Raw genomic sequence first — 27837 nt, forward strand, 5'->3', positions numbered from 1 at the left:
ACGTGGTTGGCGACACAAAGACATTCACAAAGTGGTTGGGGTACGGATTGACATTACGACGAAAACGCTGGGTGGGGGTGTCAATCGTCACGGGCGGATCTCTCTGGCCAACCGGAGGCATCTTTTTTTTCCTAATCACTTCATTATAATTCGTGTTGCTCAACTGTTTTGTGCGATAGCAGCTCCTCGTCTCACGCGCATTCTGCTTGTGGATTGACTCGATTGTATGAGCATCGCGAGCCTCCATCGCGGTCTCAAACATAGCTGACGAATGACGTCGCAAGCATCGAATGTGCTTAACGATGAGCTACAAGAGCGCCGGCGCATAGAGCTTGAAGTGATAAAAAGCATTATGTTGGACGACTTTTGTGTCCATACGCCCTCTGCGTGGCACAGCGCGCCATCCACACAAGTGCAAACGTATGAGGCTGTATTGCGGCCGGAAATAGACGCACAGAAGAAACATGTATCTGTTGTGGTGCGATTTGTTCTCACCCGACTCTATCCCAACACACAGGCTACATGCTACGTTCAGGTGAACGACAAGCGTACACGAGGCGTGCCCCTGTACAATCTTAAAGAACTGGAAGAGCGGATGAATGACATGGCTCGTTCACTGAGAGGCACAGAAATGATCTGGGAATTAATTAACATGTCTCAAGAATATATCAGTGCTCACAATACGGCGCCTCCCGAGGGTACGCGTGCGAATCTGAGCCTCGAGGAGCTTATGCGGCATCGTGCGCTTGCCGCAGAGGAGAAAGCCAAATTACGTACACAAGAAGAAGAGCAGCAGCGTAATGACGAGGAACAGAAGCGTTCTAATGAACTTGCCCAGAGAATCGAGCATGAAACGCGCCGGCAAAAGCAAGTCATCAAGACAGAAATCAAGCGGCTTCGTGACACGCCTCATTTTTCCCTCCCGCCAACAACTGAGCCTGGTACGGGCGAGCCTCTTCGTAAGAATGACGATGCTGCATTTCGTATAAACACACTCCTGCTCCATGAACCCGTTCACATTGATGGAATGGACATAGAGCGCGTGCGGCGTGGTCCCTGTGTTGCACATGTACCACTGGCGCGTACGTTCCTCTGCACGCCATTTGTGTCTGAAGACACTCTACCTAGTGACGTTTTGTGGACGCTGGAGATTGTGCCTATCTCATCTACATATTACATGACTCACGCAGGTCAGCGCAAACTGAGTGAGTTTGAGTATGAGCTAACGCGGTTGCGTGGCGTACACGCACCAGCGCTCGTGCCCCTGCTAGGCTGGAACCGCCGGACCGGGCAACGTGACGATGCACCTTCGTCCACTTCCTCGTGCCCTTTATCCTTATGCTTAGTGCATGATTATGGTGGGTCGATGCAGCTTCGCACGATGCTTCAACAATACGGTACCCTGCCCTGTCGACGTGTTCGGCAGATTCTTACATCCTTGTTGCAGGCATTGGACGCTCTGCACAAGCACAAACTCACACACCAAAGTATCTCGTTAGATGCATTTTTATTTCAAGATGGGCAAGTGCGTCTTCATGGCACGTTATACCGCCAGCGGCTTCGTGATATGCACCGTTCAAACCCTTTGAATACACTCGATGGAATGGAGACTGATGAGCGCGCGTCGATGATGGATGGATGGCGTGCGCCGGAAAGTCTTCGAAACCCACTGATTTATTCGGCTGCTCGCGACGTGTGGGATCTTGGAAGATGCGCATGCCAGATGCTGTATGGAGAGCATGTGACGCAGCAGTTTGTCTCGCCTGAAGCGCTCTTTGAGACGCGTGTATTGAATTCTGATTCTTCGCCGTTTCTGGCTCTGCTCCAAGCCATGATGCGTCGCTCTGAACCGGCAACGGGTTTACGACATCGCAACTGCTGGAGAAACTTGATCAGCTTTCGACGAGCGCGCCTGTAAAGACGAACACCGATGCCGAGCACACAACCCCATACGTCTCGCCGAATAGTGGACTAGCAAGTTCGCTTATCCTTCCCCGCGACCGGCATGTACCTACACATGCAACACCACATAAGGAAATGGAGGCAAAGAATTCCCGAGTTGGCTCCTTCTGGCAGCTCAGGAATTTGGCGCTGCCGACATTTCAGCCGGTCTCGCGGTACTTGAATGACTTCGAGGAAGTAGAATTCCTCGGAAAAGGCGCGTTCGGCGTGGTGGTAAAAGCGAGAAACAAGCTTGATGAGCGATTTTACGCGATCAAAAAGATTCAGCTGAGTAGTTCAGCAGCAGAAGAAGAGCGCACAATGCGGGAGATCATGGCACTTTCGCGCTTGGATCACCCACACATTGTGCGATATGTGACCTGCTGGATCGAGCGGACAGAGATGGCGACAATGGCCCCTAGCACAGACGTATCGCAGGACAACCATGTGTTGGAAAGCAGTGCCATGACAACGAGCCAACATATCGACACGAGTGCATTGCGTTCACTTCATTATCTTAGGCTTGGAAAAGTTGATGATTTCTTATCTGAAGACAAAGAATTGAGCTCCAATGATGAAGGTGACTTTATTCAGTTTGGCGACGATGACTCGTGTAGCGAGAATGACGAGTCTTCGGACCAAAGTGAGACCCGTGATGATGGTGACGAGGAACACAGTAGTGATTCCCAGCTATTTTCGATGACACATGACCGGTCGGGCGATCAAAAGATGCGTGTCTTGTACATTCAAATGGAATATGTCGAGAACCAGACACTTGGTGATGCAATTGAACATGGCCTAAGTGTAGATCAAGCCTGGCATATCTTCCGGCAAATGCTCGAAGCGCTTGCGCACATCGCATCACTGGGTATCATTCATCGAGATTTAAAGCCGAGCAATGTGCTGATGGATGCGCATGGTGATATCAAAATCGGTGATTTTGGCCTGGCCACCACCAATTTCCATACGATGGAGCCTGGCCAGCGTGAATCCATTCTGCAAGGTGACTCGAAAGAGCTCACTTCAGGTCTCGGCACGTTCCTGTACATTGCACCTGAAGTCCTCGCGAAAAGGAGCATCGGCGCGCGCTATAATCAAAAGGTCGACATGTTTTCTCTTGGCATCATCTTTTTCGAAATGCTAGCATCACAGCGCTGCTACAAAACCACCATGGAGCGGTACCAGCTGCTCGGAGACCTACGCCGGCCGTCGATTCAGTTTCCCTTGTCTTGGGACAAAACTCGCTTCTCTGCACAGACAGACATCATTCGTATGCTCCTTGACCATGATCCAGCGCAGCGCCCAACGCCCATGGCCATGCTTCGGTCTCCGCTCCTACCACCCAAGATGGAGAATGAATTTGTCCAGGAATTGGTTCGCTTAGCGGCGAATCCAACGAGTGTGCACCGGCACGAGCTGATCCATGCACTTTTCTCACGCCCACAAAATGACGTGCTACGTGACTACACGTTCGACACAGGTGCACAGGGCGATGAAGATGATGTGCTTGTTGGTGTGGTGTGTCGCACCCTGCGTGAAATATTCCAATGCCGTGGCGCTGTGCCTGTGCATCCACCACTTCTGTTTCCACCTAGTGATGTGTACAGTACAGAGCCAAACATGGTAAGTCTGCTTGACAAGACAGGGAATGTCGTTTTTCTTCCATTCGACCTTACTGTGCCTTTTGCACGCATCTGTGCCCGAAGCGGACACACGCGATTTAAACGCTTCGATATTTCTGATGTGTACCGTGAAAACTTGTTGGCCGGCGGGCAGCCACGAGCCGTGCTTGCCGCTAGCTACGATATTATCTCACAGGAGGCAGACCCGGCTTCGGAAGCCGAGATCCTGGCACTCATGGATGAGCTGCTGTCAATTCCTGGTCTCGCTGGCGAGACTTGGACAGTGGAGCTTAGTCATGAGATGATCTTGCGTACGTTTTTGGAGCGCTTTCCATCACGCTTCCATGCTGTGCTGTTGGAAGCGCTTCCAAGCTACCTTGCTCGTGGCTCCGATGTGCGTGTGCGTCAGCAGCTTAGTTCGGCGGGACTGCCAGCCACACTTTTGGATGAGATCGATGCGTGGAATCTTCGTGGCGATTTCGATCCTACCGTTCATCAGCTTATGAGCCTTTTGACGCCTGTAGAACGTGCAAGACTCGCTGAGCCACTGGCGTATCTCTCGCAAGTGACGCGACTTGCGCGGCAGTTTGGCATGCATCATCCATTATGTCTCGTGCCTCTATTTTCTCATACCCACAAGCATTACCGAAACGGCACAATGATGGCTGTGACAAAAATGATGAATGGCGGCAAGCACCGCGATATTCTTGCTGTTGGCGGGAGATACGACGAACTCCTCCGCTGCTTTGCCTATCCACAAACAACGCATACACCTGAGGAGCAACATGCAGTTGGTTTGCAGATTGCGGTGGGGAAAATGGTGAAAGCAGTCGCTCGATATCAGAAAGTTTATGTGCCGCGTTTTCTGGGTCGTCCCGAGCAGGAGCGGACGCTTGGTCCGTGGACGCCTCGGCGGTGTGAATGTTACATTGCGTCGAGTCAGCCTGGGCTTTTAGATGCGAAGATCCAGGTGTGCACAACGTTGTGGGCAAGTGGGATCAGTGCGGATTTGCAATATGAATGCGGGGCAGGTGAATCGCCTGAGATTACAGCGTCAACATGCCGTGCAGAGGGAATCTTGTTTCTTGTCCTTGTCCGGATGCACACGTCCGTCCTTAAAGTAAAAGAGGTCATCACGCGCACAGAACACGAGGTGGCCCGAGATGAACTCACCGTGTTTCTGCACGACCGCATCGCCCGTCAACGGCGCATTGATCAGACATCTGTCGGCCCTCGACCTCGAGAGACAGACACAACTAAGCCAAGCTCATCAACGAAAGGTCCTGCATCACTTGCACCCGCGTCGTGCCATGTACCTCGACCGAATGTACACGTGATGCTGCCTGGGCGCATAGATCGCCCTCGACGTTCTGAACGTCGAGTCAAACCGACGAAGCGGCATTCAATTGCAGAGAAAGCGACGAACGATGCATTGCATCTCGCAGAAATGATACAGAATGGCATTGTGCCAGTTATTGTCGTCGAAATGGCTCCGGGTCTTCTTCATCGTTTTGCGTCAGTGGCCCTTGCAACAGATGACATGTTCAAGACATTTTTGAATGAAGAAAAGCTTAACTCGGACGAGCGCGAATATGTCAAAAAGCTTCGTCTCTGCATCCAAGACGCGCTCGAAGTCGATACTCCGCCACTTGCAGCGAGCACTGCGCCGTCTTCATTTAGCATCTCGCCTAATACAACTTCGTCATTTGCAGCCAGTGCCACGACTGCCCCAGTGGCCTCATCAAGAGTCATTTTGTACTCAATGAAGGACCGGAAATTCATTCTATGTAGTTAGACTAATGGGCTGTGCTTGGTCCATCAAGATGTTGTACACCCAGGAGTCTTCACCCTCATATAAAAACGCATCATACAGAAACACTCCCAGTAGTCCACCAGCAATGGTCGATACCCATCCGGCAAAGAACCAATACGCACCATCATGCGTCCAAACCTCTGAGCCATAACCCAGTAGCGTCAACACGATACGAGGACCCGTGTCGCGCGCGGGATTCAATGCGTACCCAGTATTGGAGCCAAGCGACGAGCCAATTGCAAGAATCGCAAAAAACAGGCCGACTGGCATCGTGCCCCTTGGTACCGACCAGTTGCCATGGTCGCTCATTGCTAGCACCAAAAATAACAATGCTGCTGTCGCAATCAGCTCGGTCATGTATGCTCTCATAAGCGAAATGATCGGAATTGGCCGAGTGATAAATAAGCCCGCTGTCGAATGCGACTCTGATACAGCGTGTGGTAAGCCGCCTTCATAGACTAGAATACTGTCGCGATATAGCATATACACAACGAACGCGCCAAACGCACACCCAAGCGTTTGTGCGACGATGTATTTGCATCCTTTCCGCCATGAAAAGCCACGGAATATACACATAGGTATTGTTACTGCCGGATTTATATGTCCACCAGAGATCCCGCCACATGCCCATGCACCTAGCGCTACACCACATGCCCATGCCAGACGGCATGACAGGTACGTGCCTGATAATGCGTGAGAAGGTTTATTTTCCACAAACGCTCATTGCTAAAATAACACGTACCGAAAGCACCCGCCACCTGGTGATCGTCATAGTGGAGTCGCACTTGGCACTCGACACCTGCACCAAATAGCAAGATAAAGAACGAGCCCCAAAATTCACTACAGTGTCAGCGCGTTCACACTCACGCAATAGTCTCGTGCCACTCGTTTCGAAAAACAGGCCACCTTCGTTGAATCGGTGCGCGGAAGCGAGTAGTCCCACTGCCAACGCCCGTGTTAGAGGATTCCGACATCGTGTCTGGATAGAAAACCGAGCAAGCGAATGGAACGCTCAGACCATTGCGACCACGTGCATCGGCTCAGATCCCATTCTCACACCGAGGCTATCACTCTCCACATTAGTCAACAAGCTGCATACGAGACACTGGCAGGTAATAATCGTCCAATGTCCAGTATTTGCGTTTGACACCCTTCCAGGTGTTCTCTTCCACTTGCATACGAAGCGTTTGCCACTCTGTCGTGAGCCCAATCTCATGCAAATCTAGTTCTGCTACGCGCGTATACACGCTGTAGAAGAAGGGGTTCGTAGCCGCTAGACCATGAACTGTGTTGTGTTAGCGATTTATTTGCGCACACGTACAGAAAGAGAAACGCGAATCAGGGCCATTCATCACATTTGGAAGGCACTCAAAAAAGTTTCGAAGATCTGAGAAATAGATGAGCCTTTCTCGTTTGTGTATGCATACCTTGGTAATCTTGTGAGTACGTATCAAAATAGACAGCATCGAACGTTCCCAGCTTCATGGCAATGCTGCCGTCTTCATCATTCTCCGGTAGCAAAAACTGCTCCCATGTTCCCTCGAATATTTCAACGCCCTCGCGCTGGTCCCAGCCGCGTTCGCGCATGAAAGCGAGCGCATCTGGATGAGGCTCAATAATAACATGACGCCCGGGGCGATACGATTGGATAGCTTCATCAATAATGCCAAGGCCAAATCCCACATTCAAAATAGAAAATTTGTCGGGTTGGCCCTCACAGAGAACCTTAGCCGATGCGTGCATGATGTCATTCTCCCACTCAGCCATGACCAAATTTTCATCCTTGTCTAGACAGCGCCACTGGCCCTGCTCGTCTTGCATGAACGACAAATGGCTTTGAAGGAATGCTGCATTAGAATACGTCACTTCGCCTTGTGTCCCTGTCGCAAGAGTTACCTGCGTCATGTCGTCCGTGTCTCTCCATTCCACCCTATCAGCTTCGTCCGAGTTCTTTGTCTCTGTTTCCGAGACGGTGACAGGCATGTCAACCTCTGCGTGTCGCGCGATCACAGGGACCAAGAAAGACTGACGCACACCCTCTTCGAACAGAACGTCATAGCACCTAGTGTGGTTGCGCGACCAAGCAATATCGGCAGCAGTGAATCCCAAATCGTCGACGGCATTCCATAAAGCACCATTTTTGAGCAGTACACGTATAACATCGATGTGTCCAGCATCTGCAGCATAATGTAGTGCATCCCATCCTAACATGTCTTCATCAGCAAACCATGCATCAGCAGAACCGTCCCAGTCTGCCCCCGGCTGCGTGATCGATAGCAATGTTTTACATGCTACGATATCTCCTTCTTCTGCTGCTCGATGCAACGCGAGATTGCGCTCAATGCGTTCAGGAGCCAGCATTGTGTCGCAAGTTCTCGTGCCTCAGGATTGGAATCCACCACCCAACGCGAAATGTGAGGGCAGTAGCGGCCTTCACTTGCCACGTGGAAAGCACTTGTGGCCGACGTGCGAACCACGCGTTTCCACCTCCATCCATGTCGCTTTTTGGTGGTGGTGCGTCGTCAACGCCGAACCCAGGACAAACTGGTGGATTCAACGCAGGTGCTCGATCTATGTCATTCTCGGCAGGCACGAGTGGTTCTGGATTCTCATTTGGCGCACCCAACAATGCGGCACCACAGTCTCAAGCTGGCAGTTTGTTTGGCTCAGCGCCGTCCAGCAATCCCAGCACGAATTCGTTCGCTAATCCATCATCGAACAACAACACAGCTCTGAAGCCTGGAGGTCTTTTCGGCCAGAGTGCACCTACAAGTACGGCAGGTAGTGGGTTGTTTGGTCAAAGTACCACACAAGCAAGCAAACCTGGTGGCGGACTTTTTGGTCAAGGCACGCAGGCGAACAACACTGGTTCTGGGGGTGGTTTGTTTGGTCAAACCAATATACAGACAAATAACACTAGTGGGGGTCTCTTTGGTCAAAGCTCGACGCAGCCAACTACCGCTAGCGGTGGGCTTTTTGGACAAAATATGCAGGCCCCCAACACTGGAGGGAATCTTTTTGGTCAAAGTACAAAGTCGAATAATACTGGCGGGGGTCTTTTTGGTCAAAATACTCAACCTAGCAGTACAGGTACTGGTCTCTTTGGACAAAGCACCATGGCCAACAGCACTGGAACCGGTCTCTTTGGCCAAAGTACGACACAGCCGAACACTTCCGCTGGCGGTCTCTTCGGCGGTCAGCTTAATACACAATCAAGCAACGCGGGTGGTAGTCTCTTTGGGCAGAGTACCAAGCAGCCAGGCACGACCGGTGGCGTTTCTTTTGGTCAAAACATGACGAGTAATACTGCAAATGTCGGTTCTGGCTCAGGTCTGTTTGGTTCGAAGCCGGCTGCCCCTACTCTTGGAATATCCTTATCCGCCCCATTGCAGAATACATCACCCCTAATGCAGTATGCTTATTACCAACGAGAGCGATACAATGAGCTCCCAGATGCTCAGCGGGCACTTCTTGATTCTATGGAAAAGTTTATTACATCTCAGGTGCAAATCAAGCATGAATTGCGCGCGCGCAATTCGAGTGAAAGTGTGCGCCAATTGTTATCGAGTGTGCAAGAGCTCATGTCGGAGCAACAAGCACTGGCAGCGGTGCTTGAAGCAGACTCTATCCGTCTGCAATCTATGTTGACTAAGGTTGAGCAGGATCGCAATGACAATGCTGTGTTACATCAAGTGGCAATGCATGCGAGAGACAAGCTTAGTGATGGAAGCAGTTTTGTCGATTGGCTGCGTCGTTTTTACGAGCGCGTGTCAAACGAATATGTGGCTCGAATTCAACGTTACCGATTAACAATGGAGCAGTTGGAGCGTCATCTTTTATCGGCTGACCAACGAGAACAATTTGCACCCCAGGTTATCTCTGACATTATTCATGAACAAAATGTGCTTTTCATGGCTCTCGCAGAGCAAGTAGCAACGCTGCATGCTGAAATCGACATGCTCAAGAAAGATTACGTCAAGTGGTATCAAACTCGTTTTCACTCTGTACGTGACCCATTTGCCCCCGTGGCTGCCGCTGCTACTGCTACTGCTACAGATCGTCCCTAGCTATATATTATTACAACTGTGCTTCCACAAGCTCGAAGTAACGTCCGTGCTGTGCGACCAGAGACTCATGCGTACCGCGCTCCACAATAACGCCATCTTCAACTACACAGATTAAATCAGCTCGGCGAATTGTTGAGAGGCGATGTGCAATGGTCACAGTAGTACAGTTTGCAGCAGCATTGTCCAGAGCGCGTTGGACCAAGACCTCGGACTCAGCGTCAAGGGCAGATGTGGCTTCATCGAGGAGCAAGATCTTGGGACGCCGCAGCAATGCGCGCGCGATACATACACGCTGACACTGGCCACCACTTAGTGATGATCCCTTATGGCCGATCATGGTATCGAGACCATCAGGCAGAGCCATTGCAAAGTCCCAGACACATGCCTGCCGACAGGCTTCTTCAATGTCGTCGTCCGTAATTATAGATGGGTCTACAGCACCGAGCAGCAAGTTCCATCGAAGAGTGCCTTCGTACAGCACTGGGTCCTGCGACACAAAAGCCATTTCTGCGCGCCATTTATGAATAGGAATGGAGCGGAGATCAATACCTCCATATGTGATCGTGCCTCGTGCTGGGTCATAAAAGCGCTGCAGAAGACTTAATGTTGAGCTCTTACCACTTCCTGATGTGCCGCAGAAAGCGACAGTCGTGTTCTCGGGAATGGTTAGATTCAAGTCACGGATGGCAGCGTGAGTTGGGCGCTGAGGATACCGAAGTTCCACGTCACGGAACACAATATCACGTGGGCCTTTTGGTGGCCATTCGGTCGTTTCAGAGATTGATGCATACTGTGGCTCGCGCGAAAGCCAATTTCGTACAGATTTGAGACCGAGGCGTGCGCGAGCAACGTCGGGCATGAAGGACGTGAGTCGTACAGCCGCAAAGAAAGCGACAAACTCGCCCTCAAACACAGCAAACACATGGAATGCTGTTGACCGGTTTTCCTTCATGAGCGTGACGCCCCAATACATCAGCAACGCTGCGATACCATATAGAGAGAATTGGGTGTAGGCATAGAATAATGTGCCAGATATGAGCTTCCACATGTATGGCCGACCGCGCTCACTTTCGCGAGAAAAGTGGCGCAAAACGTCAGCCTCACGGCCCAAGGACGCGACAGTGCCAATGGCGTCGATGACTTCCGCGATATACGATGAGGATCGCTCGATCGGCTCTTGAACTGCAAGCTCAAATTTCTCCATTAGGTACACATTCAAGTAGCTAGCACCTAGAAGTGACAGCATAACTGGAAATGTGGAGATGGCCAGGAGCCATTGCATAGCAAATGCGAGAATTTGGGCACCAAGCAAATTGCCGAATGAGATCAAAACCTGGCACAAAACGACTCCCATAGCCGAGCCAATATTTGCAGCGTGGTTAAATATGGCTGATCCCAGAGCACCGCTGCTGTGCTCCTTCTGGTCAAAGAAAGGAATGTCTTGACGCATGATAGCATGAAGTGACTTGATTTTTATCGTGTCTGAGAGACGCTCTGACGCTGTTTCTAGCATGTACGAGGCGCCAAAAGAAACAAACAGATCAATGATGGATACAATAAAGAACCACAGTGTCCATCGATTCATGGTCATGGCGCATTTGGCGCAAGTTAGGGTTGCCCAACCCCTCCAATACATATCCCGAGAGCCATGCGACAATTGGAAAGGACGCAGCAACGCAAAGAGCAAAAATGATGCCAGGTAGCAACAACCAATACTGGCCAATTAGGAGCTCGTAAAGATGGATCTGCTTGGACTTTGCGGGTGGACGAAATGGTGGGGACTCAGGGTCCTTGGCATTAGCACTCAGCTCACATGATTGGTTCACATCCTCTGAAAATTCATGTATAATCTCTTGGCGTCGTTCACTCGCATCCCACGTCGAAGACATGGCACCTGTGCCTGAACGCGACACAACCTCTGGCACCATAATATTCGCATGAGAATGATGCAAGATAGGTTCGTGCATTTCTGGATGAACGTATCGCTCCTTGCGTGTTTGCATAGGGCGCCAAGAACTTCCGTGCTCGGAAACTTGATCATCCTCGTCAACATCTGGTTCGCCAGAGGCGATTCGATTGTGCATAACCATCTTGTGATACAGACCACCCTTAAGCTGCAGGAGCTCATCATGTGTACCGCGCTCCACGACACGCCCGTCTTTCATGGCCACGATCTGATCTGCATGCTGGATAGTCGATAAACGATGAGCGACAATGATGGTAGTCATGCCGCGCTCCGTCTGTTCCTTAGCTAGCGAGCGCTTGATACATTCTTCTGTCGAAGTATCAAGTGCAGATGTTGCCTCATCCAAGCACAGTACTTGGGGCTCACGTACCAGGGCACGAGCAATAGCAATGCGTTGACGCTGGCCACCACTCAAGTGCACATTTCGACCGCCTGATAAATGGGTATCCATGCCATTGGGAAGCTTGTCAACAAACCCCATGGCCTCTGCTTTCACAAGAGCCGCTTTGACTTTTGCGCGTACGATAGGGTCATCAGCAGATACATCTGACAAGATACCAGCTGAGAGACCCATTGCCACATTCTCGGCAATGGTACCCGTGAAGAGCTGTGGATTTTGACGCACGACGGCAATCTGAGATCGCATCCAGCGCACATTCAAAGTGCGCACGTCTACACCACCAAATAGAACACGACCAGTGCCTTTAACAGGCTGAAGTTGTTTCTCGTCTTCATCTTGAGGTTGTTGTGAGGCTCTTTGCTTTTTAGAGGATGAGGAATTGAATTGACAGTTGCACATAGCCTCCTCAGCAGAGTCTGGATCATACTCGCGACTAAGAAGAGACGTGATTGTGGACTTACCACTACCGGAAGGTCCAACTAAAGCAGTGACCGTGCCCGGACGGAATTCAATGCTCACATCTTCCAGACTCGCAGAGTAAGGACGACCAGGGTATGCAAATGTGACGTGCTCGAGCGAAAAAGACGGGACGTACGTACGCTCTTCCGTACGCGTCTCTTTCGAAGCAGGTATGCCCAAGATATGACCAGACGTTTTACGAACGTCAATGCGCGGCTCTCTCTCGATTGTAGCACGCATATTGGCAACCATAGCCATCGACTCTACCACACTCTGAAAATGCGTTACGACCATGGCCATACTGAAAAGAGTGTTGAGATAGTTGAAGAAGCTGGATACTACGCCATTCATAGATTCGCGCCCATTAGCAACTTGCATGGATGCCCACCAGAATCCGAGTGGATACAGCACAGTCACGGTAAAGTACATGGCACTCATATCTCCACCACGCACGATCGAGCGGAAATTGACGGCTCTGGTGAGTGGATATATATACAAGTTTTTCATGCGATCCACGAGGGTTTGCACGAGTTCAAAGCTGTGCACTACGCGCACAGACGCAATGACCTGTTCAATATACGTCGACAGGCGACCATCTACTTCCATGACTTTGGCAGTGGTCTTTTCGGCAAGCGACCCTAGGGTGAAAAGCGCGATCAACGAAAATGCGAGCAACGACAAAAGTACCCCTGCATGTGTTGGCGCGCGTGAGAAAGCCATCACAATGCATGCAATAACAGTGCCTACAGCATTCAATAGAAAGCCAAGCTTTTCACCCAGGGCCGAGCGAATCTGGGAAACGTCTCGATTTGCAAATGTAGTTATGGCGCCTGGGCCATGGCTGTCATAAAACGTGGGATCTTGAATGATTGTAGCAGCAAAGTATTCACGCCGCAAACCTGCGCATAATTTGTGGGCCGCATATGACAGTAAAACAGGAAAAGTCCAGTTGGTCACGAAAGCAAACGCACCAATGACGGCTGTGACCCAAGCTAACATGTTATTATACCCCATCGCTGGTGCCAAATTATCAACATTAGACGTGGCATTTTGTGTCCAGTACCCATATAAAATATCAATCGCAGCAATACCTCCTCCCGAAGCCAAAGCAAGTGCTATTCCAAATGCATAGCAAGTATAAGGGTGTGTGAGACAGCCCCATAGGTCGCGATAAGGCGCTTTAAAAGGCTCACTAAAAGATAAAATGTACAACACATTTGGCAGCTTAGAACGATGCGGCAGAATCAATGGACTCCGGAAAGGTGCATTCCATTCATCTGCCCCCGTTTGCCCCTCCGTGGACACCATGTCATACGAGTTTCACTCGTACTCTAAACACTGAAACACGCCGCGCGGAATAGTGCACAATGGTGGCAATGGAACAGAATTTACTACAAGCGAGTAAGTGGAGATATGAAATTGCGATTGCATAAGACTGACTGCCTTTGGTACCACATCCCGGGGCCATCGTATAATTATACATGCAAATGGGCCGAATTTTGGGCTCAATCGGTGTGCTTTCATAATATTGCTTGTTGTGGAGGGAGCTGGGCCCCGCCGTGAAACAGAAACTGCAAGTCCAAAGGATCCAGCTTGCTCCATTCTGTTTGGTTAGTTGTTCAGCCAACATACGTTGAGGAAGTCTATGATGTGAGTCCACGCGCATACGTACGAATGTCCATCCAAGGCGGCCTTCGCAAGCTGGCGCTTTTTGTCCTGCATGTGTGTCAAAGAAGGACTTGGCTTGTGCACGTACCTGAAGAGCAAGAATCCGTTGTTCCACCGTTCCGTCAATTGATAGCTTGTAAATATACACGCTTTTTGTTTGACCGAGTCTATGCGCGCGATCAAAGGCCTGCTCTTCAATTTGTGGATTCCACCACAAATCACAAAGAATCACACGGTTACAGCATGTCAGATTCAGTCCTGTGCTGCCAGCTTTAAATGAAATCAAAATTACTCGCACACCATCATCAGTTCGTATCCTTTGCAGCGCTTCTTCTCTTGCATTTCGACGCATTGAACCATCATATCGAGTGAAATTGTATCCGCGCGCACGAAGTGCGTCTTCCACCAAGTCCAAAAAAGAAGTGAATTGGCTAAAAACGATTGTCTTGTCGCCTTTGCTCTGATTATCGAAGTCGTCGAGGAGTCTAAGCATCATGTCCAACTTTGTTGACATAGTGCCGGGCATTCCCCATATGATTCCGTGCTTTTCTTCATGCTCAGACTGAGATGCGCACCCCGTACAGAGTCTTTTTTTCTGTTTTGCATCAAGTGGCACCTGGCATCTATCACAATTGCGTGTTTTTACCGAGAGTCCGGAAAGTAAGGCAGCGAGTTCTTCGTCTTCATCTTGTCCATCTTCTTCAGCGACCGGTTCGGATGCGTCCTCTGCCGGAAGCCTGCTCCGTCCCGTCACCAAGGCAGGGTGGTTGCATGCCTGACGAAGGCGTAAGAGCATGACCAAGGCGCCCATGTAGTTGAGTTGCGGCGATTTGTTTGCATCCAAGTGTGATTGGATCCGGTCTTCGAGCTCATGGTAAAAGTCTCGTTCACTAGTAGTCATAAAGTCTCTTGACACAACTTTAACAATCCTAGGGGGAAGATCAAGAATGCGACGCCCTTCATAATGAGCATCCTTGGTGCGACGCAGCATGATGGATTTGAGAATGATTCCCAATCGTTGAAGGCCAAGCTCAACTTGTGACTGATTGCCGCTTTTGAGTGGTTCGTGAATTTGCTCCTCAAAATGTCGCATATCGTTGAACGGCGATATCCGCAGAAAGTGGATGAGACTAAAAATTTCTAGTGCGTTATTTTGCACAGGCGTACCGGAAATGCACCATCGCGCAGCAGCACGAGCTGAGAGCTGGTAGCATGCTTGCGAACACTTGGCCCGATGATTCTTGATGTTCTGCGCTTCGTCCAAAACGACACGCAGCCAATTCATTTCAAACAATGGGTATCGAGTTTGGTCTCTGTTGGCTCGTTTTGCGGTGGAACCAGAAGCAAGCATGAGACCGTTTTCGTCATCGCAATCGTGGTCGCTATTCAGCATACCCCAATCTGGATCCTCCGAGTCTGAGCCGCTGTTTTCATCCGTATCACGACTCAAGTGCGATTGTTTCCGAGTAGTAGGCGGTTTCACTTTCGTTTTAGTGGCCTTTAAAAACTGATCATACTCATTTGCTGCAGTCGAGTAGGAAGTGATCACAATATGTACTTTTTTCATAGCATCAACATGTGTTGTGCGTCGCGGTCCATGATGAATATAAACAGAAAGTTTATGCCCAGATTTTTCTTCTGCCTCACGCTGCCATTGTTCCATGACCGCCACAGGTGCAATAATCAGAGTGGTTTTTGTCCCAGAATTCATGACCATCTTGCTTGTGAGCCCAACAAGATTCCCATGATTTCCATCGCTTTCTGAATCTGTGTCACTGTCGTCTTTAGTAGCACTTTGAGCTCGAAGTTTCTCCAATGAACCGTGCAGTGTGATCAATGCGAGCATTTGAATCGTTTTCCCTAGCCCCATATCATCGGCAAGAATTCCGCCTCTGGCTTTCCCTTTTTCACGTCGACACATCCAGTCAACTCCCTGCACTTGGTGTGGTAGCAATGTACATTGCATGCCAGGCACGCGCGAGTGACTCATGTCGACTTTTTCCATCACAGTCACGACACCGGACAACATGGAGCGCAATTGTTTTTCACGTTCAGCACTGGAAACATGTTTGGATGATGGCGAGATTCCAACTTGCGGGCTTTGCATGGAATTTTCAGCGGTTTTACTAGGAGTAGATGGCCAGCCTGGAGAAGCCGGGAAACCTCGGCGTAGCAACGCTGCCTTTGTCGGTGTGCTGGATGCTGCTCCCACTGCAAATTTGGAGGTTTCAGGAGAAATAAAAGGCGCACTTGTCTGTGTAGACAATGGCATCATCTTCACTTTCGGCTCAGATCGCCATGATTGAATAGACGGCCCGCTTTTGTTTGAGGCCTTGGGCGTGGATGGCTCCTTTGATTCGGCCTGCTTATTTTGAGATGTAGGGCTCTGTAATCCGAGCTGCTGCGCCAGAAGACGCTGTCTCATAGCCTCCATGACGTACGAAGCTGTCGAAACAGCTTTAAGGACACCAATGCACCGTCACACTCTAAACAATGATCAAGTTTCGATGCGAATAACTCATAACAACACTATGTGACGCGTCAGTGTGACGCGTGGAGAAGTATTATCAATCACGTGTGATTCACTCCACAGGCGAATTTTTTTTGGGTGGCGCGTTTCTTTATGGCAGTTGACCTCCACTCCTGTCACGCAGCGAGAGTATCCTCGGGAGAGACAGAACGAGAGCGTTTTACTCCTGCCACTTTCGCTGCTGCTTGGTTGGAAGAGTATTCCACATTAGGATCATACTTTTGAAATGAGCGCAGGTCTGCGTAAAAAAGAATCTAGCAAGTTAGGTAACAGGTAGAAAAAGAAATATGACGTACAGTATGGGCCCAACCGGCACGTTCGCCCCACAGAGCCCTAAACTTCTCTGCAATATCTTCGTAGCGCTTTGAGCGAACATGATACCAGCGCTCAGCAAATTGAAACACATGACGATCCACAGGTATGCTTGCATTTTGGTCAAGAGACATCAGTAAAACACAACTGAGTGTGAGCCAGCAAGCACTGCGCAACATAATACACATACTCCGCGACTTTTGGGCCTATTCCTGGTAATTCCATGAGTTTTGCACGAGCTTCTCCGTATGTACAGTTGCGTAGAGATAGAAGATGTGTATAGACAGCATGGTCGACGTCGCTCGGCTTCATGTCCTTGCCACAGCTTACGCGTTCACAGAGCACTTGCGCCGTGCGAGCAAGAAACTTGGCTCGATATCCAAACCCTAATGAACGCAGCTTTGACTCCACGTCTGGCTGTGCAAGACGCATAGGCGAAGGAAATGGATAATATGTGATAGAAAGTGAATCGTTTGACGATTCGTTTGTGAAGTTTAATTCATTCACGTCAAGAATGCTCTTGCAAACCCGTGCACCTTTCGGATAAGTATGCGTAAATAGGGGATCTGTGAAGTGCTCGCACAGCTTGTGGACCATTTGGCTGATACGGGGAATGTTGTTGTTGGAACTGCAAATAAATCTGATCGGTCAGTTTATCGCAGCAAGTACATACGCGCACAGGCACTCCCAAGGGTCTTGTCGTAAGATTGTGACGCCGTGAAACTTTCGAGCATGTTTGGCAAAAACAGGGTCGCGTGCGCACCATTCTTTATACCACTCTTCTGTTTGTGCAGACAAATTTAAATATTCGTAGAGCCATGTCTTCGAGTCTGGTTGTACTTTTTCTTGTGATGGTGGTACGGTGCGATAGTACAAATAGCCATCCACGGGGTCATGCCGCACAAATATGACACGGTTCGAAAGACACAACGACCATTCCACTTCGACTTGGTTCTTCGTTGGATCATGCCAAGCGACTTGGCGCCATCGGAATGCTTGTCCACATTGATAAGCAATTGTAAGTGGTAGGGATATTTGTCTTGCGTGGGAGAGACGGATGCATTCATATCCTACAGGTGCTGGACCCATAGAAACTGCAAGCGCCCCTTTCTAGCAAGTCGAAGGCTGCTGCTCAGTGACTAGCACTAGACCTAAGAGGTTAAGAATGGAAAATTCATCTGGGCTACTTGATGCTATTGAACCGTTGGATGGCCAACCCCACAAGAGAAAAAAATCCGACTAGTCATGTAAATTTGGGTTTAATATTAAACCCGTTTGGCAGGCGATGAAACAAAGCACCAACACACACTTCCACAAATTATCGCACGCGAACGAGACCTCCACGCTGGCTAGCCGTTGTATCTTACAAGCTATGGCGACAGGCGGTGTGGTACCACAATTGCGAGTGTCGCACGTAGTGCGTCCGAGACCATCAGGACGCTATGTATATGAGTCATCCTCTGAGGAAGAAGAAGATGTATTGTTACAGCATTCCATGCGTCTCGATGCACAAGAATCTGATGACGACGATTCCGATGAGGAATGGGATCCGTCCGATCGAGTCAGCCAGCGAGATATAGCTCGCATAAGACTGGCGAATGAGCTAGACCCATGGGAACGTTGGGAAAATGCATGTCATTCACGAGCCTGGAGGCCTGTTCATCGGGCTCGGTCGGTTCTTCCTTCGTCAGCCTCAGCCTCGAGTACACCCAAACCATCATCGCACAATAATGATCCCAGCATTGACGAAGTCGAGAACATCCTTGCACAGTTCCAAATTCAGCAAAGTGAAGTTGAAAAGAAGGAAAGAGAAGGATTCCAAAAACGAAATACAAGCTTGTGGGAGGGGATTGAGGCGGCCATCCGACAGGCCGAGCAACGGACCGCAGATGAGGCCCAACGCCTTGTCGAAGCGCGAAGAAAACAAGAGGAAGCTGAGGCCAAGGCGAGACGCGCCCGTGAAGAAGAACTGAAGCGAATAGATGCTGAAAAGCAGGCAGCTCGGGCGAAGCAACTCGAGGAAGAAGCAAAGGCGCGCGAACGGGCACAACAAGATGAAAATGAACGCCGAGCGAATGTGTTCCGAGGTGGTTCTCACATGTGGCCGGGTGCAAAGACTGAATATGCTCACTGGCAGGAGCGCATGAAGTACGTTAAAGAAGATGTACTCCCAAGCATTGCGCAGCGTGCCGATTGGCGGAAACAATGCTTTACAGCGAAGCGCGCTATCACACCCAAAGTTGGGCAGCTCACAAATTCACAAACTGAAATCATGCGCATCACAGTAGCTATTTCTGATATTTTGCAGCAGGCGCGTGATGTTCCAGACCACGATGCTGCGACTCGTTTGTATTACTGGATGCTGAATCATCTATCCAAATGCCTCATTCGACAGGCTGAACAAGAGGTCGCGGCTCGGCAGGAAACAGCTTTTCCACTTGCACGTCTAATTATGGGTCTTTTGCTACGAGGTCACGCGGCCTTGGGTGATGTGTTCATGGCTCGTCTCGTGAAAAAGTGTCCGTGGGTTTTAGCGTATATACCCGAGCGTGCATCTCAGGACGAGGCGGTGTACCGAAGGCGCATAGGCTTCAAGACCCCTGATGAGACTAGCCAAGCGTACGCGTCGCGTATTGCTGGAATTATGGCTTTGTATTTTGCATGTATCCAAACTTCGCTGGAATCGGTAATGGCTAGTGCAGCTCTGCCCACCAGCACACAGCTAAGTGATGCTGCGAAGCATATACCAGTGGAGTTACGACCTGGTCGTCTCTGGACGTGGCAATCGCGTTCTCTGACACCGCCATTGGTCGAGCAAGGACTCATAGTGTCTTTATGGTGCACATTCTTGGAGATTGCAGGCCCTGTCAGCTTGCAGCGCTACAAACGACAAGGAACTAAGATTCTGTCGTTATTACTGGAGCATGGCATTTATAAAAAACGTTTAGGATCCAAGGAGGACAACGAGGTACAACATGCAGCCTTTATTCGCCTTACACTTATTCTCGAAACATGGAAAATGAAGCAAACGCTTGTTGAACATGTGTCACCAGGTCGTGATATGGATCCTTGAATACAGAGGAAGATCTCAACGATTTCTGCATATCCCTCTCACGAAGCAAGCATGGATGCAGAGCCACTGACTTTTCTGGGAGAGGTATTCTTCTACCTAACGGATGTGCCTTACCATGCCATGTCTTTATCTTTCTACTATAATTAATACATACAAATCAACCATTAGCAAATTATTAGAAAATTCATGTGCTGCTTGGCGAGGCAGCAGGTAAGATAGTCAACAATATACGCGCAGCCAGTAAGGGTACACTAGACTCCGGCAATTCATGTCGCGGGACACCACTTTCTTGCAGTATCTGTCGGCCATTGCTCAATTGGATATGAATAGGAAGCTGAATAGGCAGTCGCTGTTTTTCTGGCCATTGTTCGGGAACTGTCCCTGCCAACTCTTGCGCATCATCATTCCATGCCAGCCACGCCAGCCATTCAGGCCATGTCCCATGCAAGTCAGGCCGCGATGGAGCAAACAACTGAGGGATATATCTTGCTGGCGAACTGGCCTTTTGAATAGCTTCAGCCAAATTTTGTGGGACGGATGCATCTGATGTCATAAGAGGAAGCGCAATAAATTGTCCCGGACGGCAGCTAGCAAGTTGTAAGCGTGGTGGCTTTGCTGGAGTAAATGTGACGGAACGAGTCTGAGCCATTTGAATTGACGCCATGGTGCCGGAACGCGGTGGTTGGGTCGGTGCTGCAGTAGCATTGTTCCTAGCATCAGGCTGACTCTGATCACTGCCGTCATCATGCTCAATGATGGAGTACATGCCGCCCTCTGTTGTGAGATAATCATTTAAATGCCCTGAGGACGTTACATCAGTAGTGTGATCATCATTTGATGCAGCTTGCTGCTCTTGATACAAGACTGTGCCATCGGGGTATTGTTCATCAGCAAACGGGTCAAGCACATACTCATCCGCGTCATCAAATACGCCAGCAGAGTCAAGTTGCTCCGCATTCAGTGACTGGCTCCGTCGGTCCAACGGTCCACTCTCAAGCTTTGGCGTGTACGACGCGACGTGGCGGGTCTTCTCGATATCCATAGGCTGTGTAGCTGGCGCAACAAATGCATCTAGCGGCGACCTTTTGTTATTTTCTAAGGGCAGCACAACCTGGGGCGGGTCGTCTAGATCGGGCATGATGGGTGAGCGTACGACGGACGAGGCAATTGGCGCCAGTTGTGGCACGCCTTCAAACGAGGATTGATCAATTGGCGGCGATAGATTGGAAGATGTATGCCGACTTGATGTTTCGACAGGTTTAATCGTTGTCGCAGCCTGACTCCTAGTTGACGCTGCCGCAAGATCCATTTGGATAGGAGACAGACGGTTGCGAAGGGGAGTTTCGAGTCTGGGCGGTTTGTCAACCACAGGCTTAGATCGAGAGGGTTGGGTGTCAAGCGCTGTTGCAGATGGAAGGGTGACAGGCGAACTGATTCGACGTTGCTGCATTTGAGACATACGCTTTGGTGCTGGTGGCATTTCGTACCAAAGGTTTTCTTCCCAGCTCTCCTGAGATTGTTTACTGATGGACGCGGGTATGTGTCTGGGAGTGTTCTTCTGAGACAAACTGGGCTCCTCCTCCGGATGTGAAGGCTTTGATCCATCTTTCTGTCCCCGCGGCTCAAAGTCAGCTAGAAATGATGCTCGCTGTGGTAAATTTGACTCTGACGACTTGATCTCGTTTGGCTGGTCTGATAGAGAATTGGTATTTTCCGCCATGAAACCCATATGGTTCTTCGTGGTCAAATCGTTCTTTTCGCTTCCGGTCGTATCTGGTTCTGGTGATGATGGGCGATACGTGATTTGTGCAGGGACTCTTGCCGAACGCCGGTGCCTGTCGCTAACTCCTGCTGGCAAGCTGGTATCATCCGAGACATGATCTCCATTATTGAAGTTCTTTGGGGACTTTCCAGTGTGGGAAGACTCGGGCACTTCTGGTGACGAGGCCATCGTCTTAGTCCTGGATTCTGCACGATCAGGACCTTTTGTATAGGCTTTAAACCCAGTCTCGTATGGTTTGCTGCCCCACATTTGTGTAAATAATGGTGGCTGCCAGGACGATTGGGCAAGAAAAGGCGTAATAATGATTTGATCATCATCGCGTTGCCACTCGGGCTCATTGTATGGAAGATCTTGTGTAACGCCAGGGAAAAATTCATGCTGCCGCGGATGCTGCTGCTCGTAGTTTCGATCGGATCGTGTCGAGTTCCCAGCTGAACCAGGCGGTGTCACGTACGGCTCATCTGTGGGAGACACTCGCGTTGCGCTTTGAGTTCCCAAAGACAAGTCCCCAGTCGACTTGTCTGTTGCCTTGTTCTTCCCTGAAGCAGCAGCGGCGGTGGCAGTAGCAGTGGCGGTGCCGCCCGCGGCAGCCGCACCTGCAGTACTTGCTGGGCTGCTCGGATGGAGGGAATCACGGATCTCAGATGTATCTGCCAAATCCGAGCTGGTTCCAGGGCCGAGGTCCGTGTAGTTCGCATTTCTTATAGAAGACGGCCCTGAAGTGATGCCTTCCTTCAATGACTCTGATGTGGCATCCACCGATGGGTCCATAGCGTCTGAACCATTCTTCCCGCGTTTCCAAGCCCACCAAGAGGCAAATGCGACAAGCGCTAGCAAAGCGGCGCCCAAAATGGAGCCAGCGATCGCGCCTTTCTCTCCTGAAGTAAGACCTGAATGGGGATGAATCGGCTCAGTGTGGTTCACCCTCGTTGAATTGTGCACAAGAAGCTGAAATGATTGGCTTGCAGGGGGGATGGGTGAATTTGGCACAGGGTTGTCTGCACTCATATGCACTGTGACTCTTTGCTCCGAGTCAGGTGCCTGGCCGACTAGTGAATGTGTTTCATCGTCGTAATGCACCCAGCTTGGAGCGTTACGTCGAACCCAGCGATGCGTTGGCCGAGAATCTCGATAGCGCATAGAGCGACGGCGCATCATGGAGTCAAACGATACATTCATGTTGACATTTGCATCCCGCAAGTAATCTTCCAAGGAGACACGAAAGTCCCTGCCTGTCTGCACAGTAACGTTGGGCAGCATGGGTCGCTTGAACGGGGAGGGAAAAATATCAAGTGTTACATTCATGACAGTGTCGAAAGCATTAGGATGTGACACATGCAACTTGAAGGTGTCATGATGTAGTTGGGTATTATTTCCATCGAAAGGGACTTTGCCGGTAAGATTTTGGGAGGCGGCGTCGTAATGAATCCAATCCGGTGCGTCTGAATCCAGCTTAAATGTGAATTCATTCGGGCTTTGGGAGAAACCATCCAGTAAGAAAAGATCTTGAGAGATGTGGTATTCCAGAGTATCGCCCTCCGTCACATTACCTACTGGTAATGCCGCCGCGGAGTTATTCAGCGTCACGAATCCTTCGCCAAGCAGGAGGGTAAAGGCACTCGACGGTCCGCCTGTATTTGGTCGATTCGACCCTATCAGCTCGATGTCGTAAGAAGTGCCTCTTTTTCCTGCGCTCGTAGGCGCAATACCGGAGTACGTGATGTCGTCCGGATTGAAATTAAGCCAGCTGGGAAGAGGCCTGCCTCCCACAAGACGCGACGAATAATAAACGCGGTCGTTCTCTGGCAGCACGAATGTACCACCCAAAAAGCCAATACTGAATGACCATCCCAGAGGCATGTGAAGAACTTTGTCGGCCAACATATTTCCTTCGCCCATCGACGCAGCCTTGGGAAGCTGGTCCTGGACGGAAATATTCAGTTTGGGTGGGGGAGCCGAAATCGTCACAAGTTGGAACGACGATGTCGCTTGCGAGTTGCCATCCTCGGCTATAACTTTCACATTGTTTATTTCATCCTGTTTCCCCTTTTTTGAAGCCTGGCCTGTTATGCGCAGCTCAGACGCATGGAAGTGGGCCCAAGCTGGAAGACCTTCGATGGAATACGATAGTGGGGCATCTGAATCCACTGTGAATGTTTCCGGAGAAAATTGCCAGTTGTACGAGTAGTCTTTATGTGCTAGGGGTGGAAGTTGTTCAGCGAGCTCCAGACCCACCTTGACATCCGCAAGCACTTGAACGAGATGGGTCCATGAAAAACAAAGCACGAGCGATATCGTGAGCACCTTGGACCTCCAAGGTGGCACTCGGTGCTTCATCGATGTATGCAAGAAGATATCCCCTTCCCTTGTCCAAAAATTGCGTTAACGGATGCTCGGAGCACTGTGTCGTGTCCTAAGCAGATCAACTACACGCGGGGGTTTGAGTTTCACAGTGAGCTAGAGGAGGAATGGTAACGACAAGCCTCGTTTCGCCTCGTTTCGCTCACAACGTACGGAAGTAGGATACTTGACCACGAAGTTCATGACTTCTGATCATCGAAGTTGCCGTAGAGTCTTATCCCACTCCTTCTTGCAGTTCATTCTCCATCATGACACACGATCGGCGAATGATTAGCGAGTTGCAAGTTGTCTGAAAGTCCACGTTTGAAGAATAAATTACGATATGCAAACTCCACACTCTACCCTTAGCCCGATGCGTCTGTCGCACGTTCTCACGAGACTTAGTCTGTCACGATGGCGCACCAAATGCCGTGCATTTTTACTTTTGTATGAATAGCATGTTCTAGATTCATTGAGCTTAGTGACATGCAGATATCATAACGCCTCTGTGGAGAAGATGGCATGTAGTAATGAAGCTTGAGAAGTCTTGATCTTATGGAATACGCGCTAGACAATATGCAACTTTTTAAACGTAACTAAGTTATTTCAGTTTCATACGAGAAGATACACAATCTATTTACTATCATGATGGCATGTTTTCTCTGTTACACTTGGTCCGATACGCACTCCTAACTTGAGTTGGATTGAGCAGCATCACAACATCTTAACAGTAAGAGCAAAGCTACTCTGCACCCACTTACGTGTGGAGAATTCCCCTTTGGGGTTCTTTCTCCGCTGGGTCGAAATTGGACCTGTTCGTATCCGAGCTGCCGTTGGCACGCGTAGCATTTACTAGACCATTCCCGAGCCTGACGTGAACGAATTGAATTCATCATGCGGCAGTACAAGTCAGTAGGTGAGGAGCTATGGCGCCAGAATCCAAATAAAGTCGTACGTACCATGATGCTAAAACACCGCCGCAGAATAGCGAGCTGTTCTCCCTCACATACGGAGCTTTGGTCGTCCAGCTCATTAAAGACTTCGAAGATTATGAGCAAGTAAATATTCAGCTAGAAAAAATGTATGTGCGTACGGCATCACTAAAACAAGGGGATACAATATTGGGACTCGAATTATCGAAGATTTTTTGGCACGTACTAATCTGCCGCGCTGTACAGACATCCGCGAGATGGCCGAGGTTGTGAGCAAGGTACGTGAACTTATGCCCATCGAAATCTAGCTCATACTTCAGGTGGGCTTCAAAATGTTTCTTAACATCACTCCGGCCGTCTCGTTTCTAGCTCCGAGCGCTTCCACACCATCTGCAAGTGCTGACGGTGCGTCAATGCTAAAGACAGCTTCTTCAGACACTGCATCAGCTGAGGGAAAGTCAACCTCGCAAGAATTCGTACTTCAATTAGCTGAGAACCCCTTGGCAGAATTTGTGGAACTGCCAGAAGAAGCACTGCACGGTGGTCTTTGGTATTCAAATGTGTTAACCGGCGTTCTTCGTGGTGCCTTGGAAATGGTTCAGATCCAAACCGAGTGCAACTTTGTAACAGACGTACTCCGAGGAGACGAAACAACTGAAATTCGTGTCAAATTTCTACGATTCCTTGATGAGGAGGCACCTCCTGCTGACGACTAAGCGACATAATGTTGAATTTCGCACGATATGATAATCTCGATGACTATAAAGTTCTTTGGAGTCTCCATCCTTACATGTTCGATGGGTAAAGATGAGTAGCAGGATCGAGCATAGATTCCTTGATCGTACGTGGAGACACAAAGCGGAAGAAGATGTTCATACTGCCAGCCTTGTCGTTGGTCCCAGAGGCTCGAGCACCACCGAATGGCTGCTGACCAACAACAGCACCTGTGCACTTGTCGTTATAGTACATCATACCAGATGCGTTGCGAAGAAGGTTACTTATGTGGACAAGCGCAAGGCGATCAGACGCGAAAATAGACCCTGTCAAAGCGTACTCAGTTGTTGTATCGACAAGAGCACACGCGCCCTCAATATCATCATCAGGGTAAGCGAACACCGTGATGACAGGGCCAAAGATCTCCTTCACCATGGTGACCGAGCGTGGATCTTGAGTCTCGATGATAGTGGGTTCAACGTAGTATCCCTTAGAGTCATCGCCGTGACCACCCACAAGCACTTTTCCTCCTTCCTTCTTAGCATCTTCAATGAGTCCCATGATCTTGTCGAAAGAGTGCTTCGCGATCACAGGACCCATGAAGTTCTTAAAGTCCTGGACGGGGCCCATGCTAAGTGATGAGGTGCGCTCAATAAGCTTTTCTTTCAAGCCGCCTTCCCACATGGACTTGGGTACATAAAGGCGTGAAAGAGCACTACACTTTTGGCCCTGATACTCGTAGGCTGCACGAATGGCTTGCGTCACAACCACATCCACGTTCGCCGACTTGTGCACGAAATGAAAGTTTTTGCCACCCGTCTCGCCAACAATGCGCGGATAACTGCGGTAAGTGTCGAGATTCGATGAAATTTGCTTCCAGAGCGACTTAAATACAAAAGTTGATCCCGTAAAGTGTAGGCTCGAAAATTCACGATGGGTAATAGCAGCTGTAGCCACTTCCTGCGCAGGACCCGGTACAAATTGGATAACACCTGGTGGAACGCCTGCCTCTTCAAGAATCTTGTACACCAAGTAGTTGGAGTAGATTGCCATGGGTGACGGCTTCCACACAACAACGTTGCCAACGAGGGCTGGTGTCATGACCAAATTGCCAGCGATGGCCGTGAAGTTGAACGGTGAGATAGCGAGAACAAACCCTTCAATAGGGCGGTATTCCGTCCTATTCCAAACACCCGGCGAATTGCGAGGAGGTTGAATTTGGTACATGTCATCGACGTACTTGACACCAAAGCGCAAGAAATCACAAATTTCAGCGCCGGCATCAATTTCAGCTTGCCAAACATTCTTACCTTGGCCAACCATCGTTGCTGCTAGAAGCTTGTAGCGATACTTATTGGCGATCAAGTCTGCGGCCTTCATACTGATGGCGGCACGTTCACTCCATGGCAGGTTCGCCCACATTTCTTTGGACTTCATCGCGCCCTCAATCGCGACGCGAACCATGCGCTCATCAGCTTCATGGTAATGACATAAGATTTGTGAGTGGTTTCCAGGATTTACCTGCTTTGAAAGCTTGCCACTCTTGAACTCTTGACCATCAATAATGATCGGCACCTCGAAAGGCTCGCTTGCGAGTAGTTCGTCCACGGTCTTCTGGAGCTCAGCACGGTCTTTAGAGTTGGATTCATAATTTCGCTACTATTAGCTAGCATTGATCACATACCATCGGCTCATTATCTATGTTTGGAAGCTTATAATCACCAAATGTTGGCACGGTCAACATGTTCGGCTGAGGGGAAAATGAGGTAAATGTGCGTGCGTGATTTGAAACTTGCGGTTCTTTCGACCTCTTTCAAACTTGCACTCAGGGCACGTTGGCTTTGGTTGGTTGCCAGCAATCATTGATTGGAGTATGAAGCTATTTACTAAATAGGCATTAAGCCATAGGCCGAAAGAACGAGGTAATACCGAGTCACGCAACTTACTAAATCGATTAGGCTACTGTGAATGCCATTCTATCAATTCACGTTCTTTGTCACGCTAGTATACGAACCCATCATATACCTTCTTGGATGTTTGAGGACGATATACAGAGCTCAATGAATAGAAATGAAAACCGCAGATTCGATAATATGAAAATAAGGAGAAATAACTAGGCAAAATCGTTGAAATTCAAAAAAAAATCATTCAAATGATCTCTGGTATGCACAATGCATTCGTTATCAACGCAAATTGGCAAATTGAGACATATCACTG

At 49.6% G+C, this 27837-nt stretch overlaps 12 protein-coding genes across 12 annotated transcripts; 5 read left to right on the top strand and 7 right to left on the bottom strand.

The window, feature by feature from the left end:
- Positions 1-271: 271 nt before the first annotated feature.
- MGL_2079 (uncharacterized protein) lies at positions 272-1918 on the top strand (the record flags this gene model as incomplete). The annotated part of the gene is made up of 1 exon (XM_001731028.1): positions 272-1918. The coding sequence occupies one exon, from the start codon at positions 272-274 to the stop codon at positions 1916-1918; it is 1647 nt and encodes a 548-aa protein (XP_001731080.1).
- Positions 1919-2352: 434 nt separating this feature from the next.
- MGL_2080 (uncharacterized protein) lies at positions 2353-5358 on the top strand (the record flags this gene model as incomplete). Its single annotated transcript, XM_001731029.1, has 1 exon — positions 2353-5358. The coding sequence occupies one exon, from the start codon at positions 2353-2355 to the stop codon at positions 5356-5358; it is 3006 nt and encodes a 1001-aa protein (XP_001731081.1).
- Positions 5359-6455: 1097 nt separating this feature from the next.
- On the bottom strand, positions 6456-7737 carry MGL_2081 (uncharacterized protein; the record flags this gene model as incomplete). The annotated part of the gene is made up of 2 exons (XM_001731030.1): positions 6456-6661; positions 6804-7737. The coding sequence occupies 2 exons, from the start codon at positions 7735-7737 to the stop codon at positions 6456-6458; spliced, it is 1140 nt and encodes a 379-aa protein (XP_001731082.1).
- A 134-nt stretch (positions 7738-7871) lies between these two features.
- Positions 7872-9443, top strand: MGL_2082 (uncharacterized protein; the record flags this gene model as incomplete). Its single annotated transcript, XM_001731031.1, has 1 exon — positions 7872-9443. The coding sequence occupies one exon, from the start codon at positions 7872-7874 to the stop codon at positions 9441-9443; it is 1572 nt and encodes a 523-aa protein (XP_001731083.1).
- Positions 9444-9453: 10 nt separating this feature from the next.
- Positions 9454-10893, bottom strand: MGL_2083 (uncharacterized protein; the record flags this gene model as incomplete). Its single annotated transcript, XM_001731032.1, has 1 exon — positions 9454-10893. The coding sequence occupies one exon, from the start codon at positions 10891-10893 to the stop codon at positions 9454-9456; it is 1440 nt and encodes a 479-aa protein (XP_001731084.1).
- A 91-nt stretch (positions 10894-10984) lies between these two features.
- Positions 10985-13576, bottom strand: MGL_2084 (uncharacterized protein; the record flags this gene model as incomplete). Its single annotated transcript, XM_001731033.1, has 1 exon — positions 10985-13576. The coding sequence occupies one exon, from the start codon at positions 13574-13576 to the stop codon at positions 10985-10987; it is 2592 nt and encodes an 863-aa protein (XP_001731085.1).
- A 311-nt stretch (positions 13577-13887) lies between these two features.
- MGL_2085 (uncharacterized protein) lies at positions 13888-16370 on the bottom strand (the record flags this gene model as incomplete). Its single annotated transcript, XM_001731034.1, has 2 exons — positions 13888-13911; positions 14025-16370. 2 exons carry the CDS (start codon positions 16368-16370, stop codon positions 13888-13890), a joined length of 2370 nt encoding a protein of 789 aa, XP_001731086.1.
- A 256-nt stretch (positions 16371-16626) lies between these two features.
- Positions 16627-17210, bottom strand: MGL_2086 (uncharacterized protein; the record flags this gene model as incomplete). Its single annotated transcript, XM_001731035.1, has 2 exons — positions 16627-16720; positions 16969-17210. The coding sequence occupies 2 exons, from the start codon at positions 17208-17210 to the stop codon at positions 16627-16629; spliced, it is 336 nt and encodes a 111-aa protein (XP_001731087.1).
- Positions 17211-18273: 1063 nt separating this feature from the next.
- Positions 18274-19851, top strand: MGL_2087 (uncharacterized protein; the record flags this gene model as incomplete). The annotated part of the gene is made up of 1 exon (XM_001731036.1): positions 18274-19851. One exon carries the CDS (start codon positions 18274-18276, stop codon positions 19849-19851), a length of 1578 nt encoding a protein of 525 aa, XP_001731088.1.
- A 184-nt stretch (positions 19852-20035) lies between these two features.
- MGL_2088 (uncharacterized protein) lies at positions 20036-23971 on the bottom strand (the record flags this gene model as incomplete). Its single annotated transcript, XM_001731037.1, has 1 exon — positions 20036-23971. One exon carries the CDS (start codon positions 23969-23971, stop codon positions 20036-20038), a length of 3936 nt encoding a protein of 1311 aa, XP_001731089.1.
- An 897-nt stretch (positions 23972-24868) lies between these two features.
- On the top strand, positions 24869-25622 carry MGL_2089 (uncharacterized protein; the record flags this gene model as incomplete). The annotated part of the gene is made up of 4 exons (XM_001731038.1): positions 24869-24925; positions 24958-25055; positions 25085-25184; positions 25227-25622. The coding sequence occupies 4 exons, from the start codon at positions 24869-24871 to the stop codon at positions 25620-25622; spliced, it is 651 nt and encodes a 216-aa protein (XP_001731090.1).
- A 70-nt stretch (positions 25623-25692) lies between these two features.
- MGL_2090 (uncharacterized protein) lies at positions 25693-27364 on the bottom strand (the record flags this gene model as incomplete). The annotated part of the gene is made up of 2 exons (XM_001731039.1): positions 25693-27276; positions 27305-27364. The coding sequence occupies 2 exons, from the start codon at positions 27362-27364 to the stop codon at positions 25693-25695; spliced, it is 1644 nt and encodes a 547-aa protein (XP_001731091.1).
- Between the last annotated feature and the right edge of the window lie 473 nt (positions 27365-27837).

Source organism: Malassezia globosa (genome assembly GCF_000181695.2).
Source record: "Malassezia globosa CBS 7966 chromosome Unknown mgl_sf_4.1, whole genome shotgun sequence".
Taxonomy (NCBI): Eukaryota; Fungi; Basidiomycota; class Malasseziomycetes; order Malasseziales; family Malasseziaceae; genus Malassezia; species Malassezia globosa.